The 11,239-nt window shown below is 41.8% G+C and overlaps 1 protein-coding gene across 1 annotated transcript; it reads right to left on the bottom strand.

Annotated features, from left to right (window-relative positions):
- Nucleotides 1-5,096: 5,096 nt before the first annotated feature.
- On the bottom strand, nucleotides 5,097-5,911 carry LOC122055183 (vesicle-associated membrane protein 727-like). Its single transcript, XM_042616563.1, has 3 exons — nucleotides 5,710-5,911; nucleotides 5,440-5,635; nucleotides 5,097-5,244 (listed from the first exon to the last, which is right to left on the bottom strand). Exons 1-3 carry the CDS (start codon nucleotides 5,897-5,899, stop codon nucleotides 5,097-5,099), a joined length of 534 nt encoding a protein of 177 aa, XP_042472497.1. The 5' UTR covers nucleotides 5,900-5,911.
- Nucleotides 5,912-11,239: the final 5,328 nt, after the last annotated feature.

Genomic DNA, 11,239 nt, shown 5'->3' on the forward strand with positions numbered 1-11,239 from the left:
AAGTTGACTTGACTCGAGTTGTGTTTTGATATTTGACGAGTTATGTTTGACAATGTTTGTCGTGAACAGAAAAGTTGTATCTTGATGTTTTAGAAGGATACAAGCTTGGGAGATTGTGGGTGCAACCCGTGGTCAAGGTTGACCTGGTTGACCAGAGGTGAGTTGACCTGACTCGGAAAAGTCCAAGCAGGGAGCTTGGCACGGGAAAAGTCCAAGCAGGGAGCTTGGCATGGGAAAAGTCCAAGCAGGGAGCTTGGCACGGGAAAAGTCCAAGTATGGAGACTTGGCACAGAGAAGTCCAAGTATGGAAGCTTGGCACATGGGAAGTCGGAGAGGGCTCGGTAGCTCGTTCTCCGGACTGTGGTCAGAGAGGGCTCGGGAGCTCGTTCTCTGGACCGGATGGAAGTCGGAGAGGGCTCGGTAGCTCGTTCTCCGGACTAAGTCAGAGAGGGCTCGGTAGCTCGTTCTCTGTACAGGCAGTTGGAAAGTCCTGGTGAGTGAAGCCAGGCAGATGGAATGTCCTGGTGAGTGAAGCAGGGCAGATTGGAAATCCTGGTGAGTGAAGCCAGGAGAAAACCCTAGTGAGTGAAGCTAGGTGAAAGTCCTGGTAAGTGAAGCCGGGCAAGAGAAAATCCAGATGGATCAAGGGTAATCGGACATCTGGTGTTGAGAAGGTCAAGTAGGTCAAGGGAGTGACCGGATACTTGACACGAAGAGAAAAGTCCAAGTGGGTCAAAGGGATTGACCGGACACTTGGTGGGGAGTCTTAGCAGGTCAAGGGAGTGACCGGATGCTAAGCATGATGTACCAACAGGTCAAGGTTGACCGGATGTTGGTTTGGAAGGTTTGGGACTTGGTTTGGGTAAAAACCAAGCTCTGGATCGATCAGTGGATCGATCCAGTGATACACTGGGTATCTGGATCGGTCTGGTGACCGATCAGTAACCAAACAGTAGCCTACTGAGTGTTATCTGATCGGTCTGTAGACCGATCAGGAAACAACGATCAGAAGGCAAGAAAAGGAAGGGACATGTCTGCTGATCGGTCCCTGGACCGATCAGAGGAAGCTCTGATCGGTCCCCATGACCGATCAGCAGCACCCTGGACTGATCAGGGTGGAGCCTGATCAGTCCAGGCCTAGCCGTTGTGACTCAACGACTAGGCTATTTCGGGCTTCTGTGTTCTGGTCTTTTTGCCTTGCAGGTTTGCAGGTTGGCTCAGGATATCAGAGGTTATAAAAGGATCGAGAGGCACTACAGAGCTACTTCTTCTTCCCACTGACTGCTGAAGTATTTTCTTCTTGAGCTTTGTTGAGCTCTTCTCTGAAGCTTCGCGTGAGCTTCCTCGGCTGGGGTCTCCAACAGTTGCTGCTGTATTTGGCCCGTGAAGTTGCTGCTTCATCAACAGCCGACGAGAAGGCAAGATTGTTTGTTTTTACATTCATATTGTTGCTTCTTCTTGTGTATTCTTGTACTCCTATTCTTGCTGGTGTAAGAAAGATTGTGGCGAGGTTTCTCCACCCAGAAGGAGTATATATATTAGCCGGTTCTCCGGGGACTCATCCACCGACGGATTGATAGGGTTCGTCCACCTTACGGACACGCCGAGGAGTAGGAGTTTCATCTCCGAACCTCGTTACATCGACGAGTTTGAGGTTTTCTATTCTCCGCTTTCGTTTCTATTCGTTTTATTTCCGCTGCGCTAACCCTAATTGTAGAAAGAAACGAACGATTTGAGTCGGCTATTCACACCCCCCCTCTCTAGCCGCGACCATCGATCCTAACAGGTTTCATCCTCCGCGTTGTTCTACAAGATGTCGACGCGAACGTTATTATCGAAACATAGTCACTATTTAAACTCGAAATCTTGTAGGACGAGTCAATGGACAAGAAGCAACAGCTCAGGGAGTTAGCCATACTCAACGATACGTTGAGGGAAGAGAGTTCACAAATGAGCCCACAAATGTTCTGGGAGTTGGCCCACAGGAAACAGTTGTAAATGGAGTTTATTTGTTTATTTGTATTGGGATAAATTTTATTTGAATATGAGACATGTTTCTTCTTTTATAATTATAATTCTTGTATAAGTAACATTTTGAATGACATTGATATGGAAAATATTCTTTCTTTTGTGATTATGAGCTTTTATTATATATTTATATGGAAATATGATATATTGGTATTAAAAGACAATAGTTTAAAAGACAATGGTTTAAAATTGTTATTATTGTTGTCTATTGCCCTCAAAGACAATGGTTAAAAACCGTTGTCGTAGCCCCAAAAATCGTTGTAACTGGCAGTAGCATTATTAAAAGTGCTCTAAACACTACAACAAAAACCCTCATAGACATCGGTTTTCCACCGGTGTCTATTACATTTTCGACCGATGTCTATGAAAGCGATGTAAAAGGTCTGTCATTTTAGATATCGGGTTAAAACCGATGTAGTGTCACTTAACGACACCGGTGTTCGAATCGGTTATTAACTGGTGTAGTATCACTTAACGACACTATTTCATCAACGGTGTAAAATCGATGTAATATTATATGTTAATAACACCAGTTTTGGTAGCGGTATACAACCGATGTAATATTAGTTAATGACACTGGTTTTGCAGCGGTGGAAAACCGATGTAATATCAGTATTTTTTAACAGCACAAATTTGATTTCCGAAATAGTGAAAAACCGACAGTAACAAAAAAAATACACAAATATTCACAAATTACACAAATATTCTTCATTCAACAATATCCATAAAATACACAAATATTCACAAATTACATAAATATTCTTCTTACAACAGTATAAATACACAAACATTCTTTTTACATCAAAAGCTAATAGATATCAGAATCAAGGTAGAACATTCTTTTAACAACATATTAAGGTAGAACATCGTGAGTCAAAAATCAAGCTGAGGCTACATTAAATTATGAGAATCAGAATCTGTTCAACTTTCTATATTGCTCCATTCTTCTTGCGCCTTTCATTTCCCTAATCTCACCACTTTTCACCTTCAAATGCCTAGTTTTCTGAGTTAAAGCATCCACTGTTCTAATCTGTCAAACAAAAGTATCATTTGGTCTACTTAACTACAGCAAAGAACAAAAACAGAAGAATTATACATGCTGCAGAAGTCCTAGAATATCACCATCAGAAAGAAATTGACATGGGACAATATACGCAATTTACATTCCATGCAAATGCATGCATCATCCAAAGTTTTCAAAAATCAAATACCTTTCCTACTCAAATGTAATCTAGCATGCATTCGGCCCACTCGAACCGCACTTCATCAATTTCAACTCTAGAGTACTTGAGATTTGTAAACTGTAAAAACACATAAATAATATATTAGTAAACCAAGACCAAAAATCATAGTTGAAAATGCAATAAGAGCACCAGGTAACAAGATGACTAATTGGAATGCTTAAAAAGATAAACATTCATCAATTATCTCAACCACATCATATAGTGATAGATCTATCATTCCTGGGAACTTAATATAATCCAAACCAGAAATTATTGCAACGAAGTTAATCATAACCTGGTTTCCTATTGTATTTTTAAATTTTTTTATAAGATAGTGGGCATGCTAAAAGATTAACTTGGTTTCCTATTGCACTTGTAATGCATGCTAAAAGATAAACCTGGTTTCCTATTGCTCTTGTAATGCAATGAGAGCGGAAATGGTAAAGATGCAATTTTGATTTATTTATTTTTTTCCAAATATCTGCTCTAGCTCTAACGAGGTCAGTTTAGTTTTTCTGATCTCTATCATTCTAACACTTCAAATCAAGCATTTTGAAAGTTTTTCAGTCTGGTTTTGCAATGAGAACTACCAACAAACTAAATTTGGAATGCAAAATATCTAAACCAAAGAAAGTCCCTTTCTAATTGATACTTAAAAGGAGAGCAGTGTGATATACAAATTGAAATAATTTCTGGATGTCTAAAGCAATCTTTTAGAGCATGATTTGATAAATTTAGCTTTGCTCTCCTTCAGCTTAAAATGATCAGAAATGTCTTCGATCATTCACTATTTTATCTTATCTCTCTTGCTGGAAAAGGGTATTCACCTTATTGTTGTGTAAGCTATCATCAAACTAGTGATGATTGATCACGAGGCTAAAAGCCTATTTCCATCTATACTTCCAACCCAGGTTGAGATATTTTCTTAGCATATAAGTAGGAAGACATTTACCTCTCCCTGCAAAAATATGTATCTGATGTGCTCAAGGAACTGAGATATTGGAAGTTAAGCCAATTGATATCCTTACAGATTCAAATGTCAAATTAATGTACAGACATAAGGAGCCATTGATTGATAGAAAGGTGCAAAAGACTTGCTGAAAATTGAACTACCTCACACTATACTCTTCAAGAGCAGGGACATCAATTCTTTAAGGCTTCAAGTCATGATGATTTAAAGGCAGAATTGTGTGTATCTAAAGAGTGCTCTAATAAAAAAAATCTTGTTTGGAAATCAGTGTAACGTTCAAATTATGGGCAGGTTCTCCTATGAATAGCAGGTTTACATCTCACCCTTGCATCCTTTTGGGAGGCAATCTAATTTGATAAACGAGCAAAAAGAGATACTATAGTCAGATTGAATGCAAAGGCAAAGAACACTATTAATACATACTGCATGTAAGCTTCTCTAGGTTAAGCAGAAAGTGATCGAGTTCAGATGTGCTCCTAAAGGACTAACAAATCTATATAATGTCAAGAGAGTTACCATAAACAACCTCCATCTCTTTTCTACAAGAGGAAAAATCATATAGAGATCAATTGTCGCTTAGTTCATATTCATATAGTTCTCATGCGTGTTCAATATTCTCCCAGATATGATGAGTACAATAATTCAAACTACATGTCATAATCATGCGATCGAAAAAATCAAGATCTTTGTTTGCACAACATGGAATTACTGTATAATAAGACACCTGAAAGAACAGAAAATGATTAAGCGACATATGTTGGCATCAGTCACATCATATGGTAATGCTCAAATACTCAGCATTAAATCCATAAAACCACCACATTTTAAAGCAGTAAACTTATGTTTACAGAGTGCTATTACAACTTGCTAAGTTGTTAGTAACGGGGCCAGCAACAGCATATCTTTTCTATATTGTCCATCATTATTCCTTTAACCTCAGTTATATGAGCTTTCAGCTTTGAAAGTTTGCTCATTTCCTCTGGATGATTTATGCAATACTCCATATGCTCCTTCAGCCTTGGACTGTAAAAAGCAGTCACATGTTAAAGTATGACCAAACAACTACAACTAAACTAACAAACTGTAAAATCCCACTATTTCTAGTTGCAAATGTTTTTAACTGAAAATTCCAATCAACCCTGTGAAGATCATCTCATGTTATACCAAGGGCAAAGAAATTGATAAACTGGAAGCTTAAGTGCAACAATGTGTACATACCCAAATTCCCTATCAAGACTGTAAGCAGTGCTAAATCTGTCCCCAAACATATCAGCATCTTCCTCATCAATGAGGGGATGGGAGTTGTTACCACTGATACTTTGTCCATAGCGGTGCATGAAATCATCCTTGACACGTTCTAGAAACACAAATGGAACACTTCTTCCAGATGCTTCATCAGCTACCACGAGGAACACTACACAAAAGAAAAGTAGGTATATGAAAAAAAATATCCAACACGGTACAGAAGTAAAATTTCATTTACTGTACCAAATTCTTTGTCAACCAGGAAGTTGAATGTGCGGCAATCAGATGAGAAGGTGAATTTCTTATTATTTTGAGGCAAACTCTGTAAGCATTGGACAGCAATAGTGCTGAAATTCCCCGAAAAGGGAGTGTATTCAGCAAGCAAAACACTCCCTTTAGCCACAAAACTATAAATTAACGGTGGCTGGCTCATGTTTCTTGAAAAATTATCCAATTAATGGGCAAAAAAAATCTATCTTCGCACCTATAGATGAGAAACAAAAGACAAGATCTCAACTTTCACAAGCAATAAAACCAACAATTAGGGAGCAACAATTGTGAATTCTCAAGAACTCGCGACATACAGATCTGCGCACTGTCAATGGAAATCAACTGAAGATGGCAACATCACAGCAGAAATAGGAACAAAGAAAATACATTAATAATAATAATTTTGCTAAAATCACCCAAAACAATCTTCCAGGGCAAAAATTCCAAGGAAGTACAACCCAACACCTAGCCAAAGGCTCAGACAATCACCATTAAAATAATATTACAATAGAGGAGAATATTAAATTAAGAATTACTAATATCAATACGTATATATAACAATTGTACCCTTAATCAATTAAAACAAGTTCACAATCATAAACAAACAAATCATAAAGCACCAAACACATAACAACAATAGAATTCGACGACCAACAAAAACAATCAATCTAGAAAAAATATTCTAACTGTATTAAAATTAAAATAAATTGGAATTGAATAAGAAGAAGAGATCAGACACACCTTTGCTAGCAATCTCATCGACATGGTTATCCTGACCTTTGCTCTTGATGCTGAATCATTTTTTAACAAAGGCCTTGGACTAAGACAGTTGCTCCCAAGAAACTGAGGGAACAAAGCATGCCCAAATCAACCATCTTAGAGATGAAGAAAATAGAACTAAAGAAGAGAAATATATTATTTTTTTATCTTGCAAAAAAAAACCTTGCTTTTCTTTGGATCATCATCTCTCATCGTTGCAGCACTCCTTCATGCAGTGATTGTAAGTTAGCTCGCCAAACACTCCCAAGGACCTGTGGCAATCTGAACCTCATGGGAAGAAAGAGGTCTATTGAAGAGGTCTAGGGAAGAAAGAGGGTCAAGAAATACTAACTCGCAAGGAGAAAGAAGAAAGAAGAAAGAAGACAAAGCTATGCATGGGCTAGAATAAGCAGATGTGATGTAATATTCCTAATGTGCTACATTACTCACGAGCTTCGCACATACAACAGATCGAAGACACAGTCGGATACCCAAATCAGAAGGAAAGAGAGAAGGACAAAGAAAAAAAGAAAGGGACTTTTGACCCTTCTTCACAAGGTATGGGATCTAAAACTATGATCTTGAAGCAAAGCAACCCAGAATCTGAGGTTGAATCCGAAGCCAAGTTCAAGAAGTTCAAAATCCGACGATGCAGGGAGTGAAAACAATGCAGGTAATCAGGCAAAAAGCTCAAAAATAGCAGCAGCAGCAGCAGCGCACTACGGGAAGAGAAGGCAACGACAACGTGTGAGGGAGGACGCTCTCTTTCGCCTTCAAATCGTACGCCCAACAAACAAAATGAAAAAAAAAAATTAAGCACTCTTCTCGGCGCACCCACCTGTAGGGGTCCTCCTCCTCCAGGTCGGTGGGCTCGACGCCGATGTTTTCATGGGAAGTCGGAGGGAGACTGCGAAAGATATTGATGTCCACAGTACGGACGAGCTCTTCCTGTACCTGCTCGTTGAGCCGGCCGGAGCCAGATTGCACGAAGTCGATGAGCTCCGACAGCGTCTGCCGCTTCACCTCCTTCTCGCAGGCTGACTTGAGCGTGTCAGAGAAGTCAAAGAGCACAGAGCAGATCCGGAGTTTGCGGAGAAAGAGGGTCTGGCGCTCGAGTATGGGCACATCGCGGAAGAGCGGGAGGGACTCGATTTGCGGGACAGCACCGGGGGCTGGGGAGGAGTGCAGTTGGCGAGGGGAGTTGGGATCGGCGCCTGAGGAGCGGGAGGCAAAAGAAAGCACCTGAGGAGCGGGATCGGCGCCTGAGGATTAGGGTTTCGATTTATGGTGGGCGAGGAGAAGCCCAAAAGAAAGCGCGCTAAGAAAGTCTGCCAGAATTTTGGTTCATAGACACCAGATTTTAAAAATCGCTGTTAAAATTGATGTCTATTAACGAAAAAAAGGCGCTCATAGACATCGCCTAAAAACCCGATGTCTATGAGTGAAAATCTGCGCTCATAGACATCGATTTTTGGAGAAACCGGTGTAAAATACTCAAAGACATCGGTTTTTGCTTAAAACCGTTGTTGTTCCACCGATGTCTATGAGGGTTTTTGTTGTAGTGAAACAACAAGGGTTTTAAACCGTTGTTTTTTCATTCAAAGACAACGGTTTTAAACCGTTGCAAAACTGTTGTTGTTTCATTTTACGACAACGATTTTAAACCGTTGTCATAGCCCCCACTTTTAACAACACTGCCAATTACAACGGTTTTAAAGGGCCTACGACAATAGATAAAATTCGTTGTCTTTTAATATTTTTGTTGTAGTGGTTGATGATGACAAGGGTTTAAGGTTGCCACTCGACCATTAATGATGACAAGGATTTAAGGTCGCGGCTCGACCATTGATGATGACAAGGGTTTAAGGTCGTCGCTTAACTGTTGATGATGACAAGGGTTTAAGGTGGTCGCTCGACCGTTGATGACGATAAGGATTTAAGGTTGTTGCTTGACCATTGATGATGACAAGGATTTATGGTCATCGCTCGACTGTTGATAACGACAAGGGTTTATAGTTGCAGCTTGACTTTAACTTGGCCGATTGGCTCAAGAGTCTGAAAAACTTTGGTTTCTATTCATGTTTGTCCTGTATCCAGAAGACATATATACAATCACATCTATATTTGCTCACGCACCTCTCACCTGAGCTTGTAGGATTAGAGATGATTCACGCTCCATGACCGCTCGAGTTGTCTTCCATCTTCATCCTCCAAATAGTAAGCCCCTGAGCGGAGTTTCTATATGACCTTGTAAGGTCCCACCCATTATGCCTCGAGCTTGGTGATGTCACCGACTGGCTTGATTTTCTTCCACACCAGATCACCAACCTGGAAAGACCTCAGGATCACCCTTCGATTGTAGTTCTGCCTCATCCGCTGTCGATATGCCATTAGCCAAATGACAGCTTTATCCCGTGATTCATCCACCAAGTCGAGCTCCATTAGCCTCCGCTCGATATTTCCTTCGTCGTAGAGTTACACCCGGTCGAATTCTACTCCAACCTCTACAGGGATCATCACTTTTTCTCCATACACCAACTAGAATGGTGTTACGTCGGTCACCTCTTTTGGAGTCGTGCGAAGTGCCCGCAAGACACTCGTGAGCTCGTCGACCCAGCTGCCCCCGGTGTGGTCAAGCCGAGCTCGTAAGCCTCTAAGGATTTCCTGGTTTGCGACTTCCACCTAGCCGTTGCTCTGTGGGTAGGCCACTGAGGTGAAGGTATGTTGGATGTCATAGCCTTTGCACCACTCCCAGAGCCTCCGACCCGCAAACTGCTTCCCGTTATCCGAGATGAGCCAGTGTGTGATACCAAATCAACACAAGATGTTCTGTCAGATAAATTTGATGACCATATGCTCACTTATCCTTGCTAGTGGCTCGGTCTCCACCCACTTCGAGAAGTAGTCCACCGCGACGAGCAGGAAACTACGCTGACCAGTCGCCATGGGAAATGATCCCTTGATGTCTATGCCCCATTGGTCGAACGGGCAAAACATCGTGGATGCCTTCATCTCCTCGGTTGGTCGGTAGGGGATGTTATGATACCTTTCGTAGGACAGGCATGTCGCTACTGTCTAAGCGGCATCCTCTTGGAGAGTTTGCCAAAAATACCCCGCCAGGAGGATCTTTCGAGCCAGTGAACGGCCGCCCGGATGACTTCCACAGGAACCAAGATGCACTTCTTGAAGTATATACTTCATATCCTCTGGGCCCACAGATTTGAGCAACGACGTTGAGAAAGATCTCTTATAAAGTTGGTCTTTGATCAGGGTGAATCGTTCTGCCCTTTTCTTTAATAGTCGCGCTGCCTCCTGGTCAGCCAGAGTGTTACCCGATCAGAGGAATTCAATCAGTAGTGTTCTCCAGTCACTCAAGAAGACCACTCCCTCCATCTAGTCGATGTACGCCACTAATGAAACATGCTCGATTGGCTGGTTGATCACAACCAATGATAATGAACTAGTTAACTTAGCTAATTCGTCCGCTGCTTGATTGTCCGATCGGGGGATCTTCTATACAGTGATCTCTTGAAAATTTATCTTCAGCTTCTCAAAAGCTTCTGCACATAACTTGAGTCAGGAGTTGCTAATCTCGAATGCCCCTGATAGTTGTTGGGCGACCAACTAAGAGTCTGAGTGAATAAAGACTTTTGTGGCTCTGACATATTGCGCTACCTATAAGTCAACTATCAAGGCTTCATACTCAGCTTCGTTGTTGGTGGCCCTATAATCGAGCTGGACGGAAAGTTGCATCCAGTCTTTCCATGGTGAAATAAGTAGAATGTCGATCCTGCTGCCCTGTCGAGTGGACAAACTGTCAACATATATTCTCCAAGTTGCTTCTAGCTCGACGTTCTAGACTTCCGTGACGAAATCAACCAAGGCCTGAGCTTTGATCATCGTTCAGAGTTGATATTGAATATCAAACTCGCGTAGTTCAGTTGTCTATTTGATCAGTGGCCTAGACACCTTCGGGTTGAAGAGGACTCTTCCCAGGGCGTTGTTGGTCATCACGATGATCGGGTGAACCAAGAAGTATGGGCAAAGTCTCCGAGCAGCTAACACCAGCACATAAGCCAACTTTTCAAGACAGGTGGAGCAGAACTCTACATCTTTCAATATATGGCTCAAAAAATGCACGAGCTGCTATTTAGAGTCGTTCTGCTTTACTAATGTCGAACCAACCGCATACTCGGTGATCGACAAATAGATCCAAAGTAGCTCTCTAGCGCTCGACTTAGCTAATATAGGCAATGAGTTTAGGTACTTCTTGAGCTCTTCTAACGTCCGGTCTCACTCTACGTCCCATTGAAACTTTATAGCTCGGCGCAAAACCTTGAAGAACGGATGACTTTGGTCGGATGACTTAACATAAACCTAGATAGTGCGGTGATCCGTTCGGATGATCAGGTTCCGCTCCATGTTAAAGTCCCTTTTCCACTGTTTCATGGGTCGGGCGTCTGGTCGGATATGAAGCTCGTGCTAGGTGACGCTCGGTGAGATTCTGGGGAGCTCGTGGGTCGACCAGGAGAACACGTCATGGTTCCGCCTAAGACAGGTAGACAGCTCTACCTTTTTCTTAGGGATGTAAATGAACCAAACGGTTCGCGAGCTATTCAGAGCTCGATTCGGCAAAAATCTCGTTCGAGTTCGTTCGTTTATCTTATCAAGCTGAGCTCAAGCTCAATTTTGAGCTCGACAGAGCTCGAGCTTAAGGATATTCGGCTCGTGAGCTTGCGAACAT

Source organism: Zingiber officinale, chromosome 3B (assembly GCF_018446385.1).
Source record: "Zingiber officinale cultivar Zhangliang chromosome 3B, Zo_v1.1, whole genome shotgun sequence".
Lineage (NCBI taxonomy): Eukaryota > Viridiplantae > Streptophyta > Magnoliopsida > Zingiberales > Zingiberaceae > Zingiber > Zingiber officinale.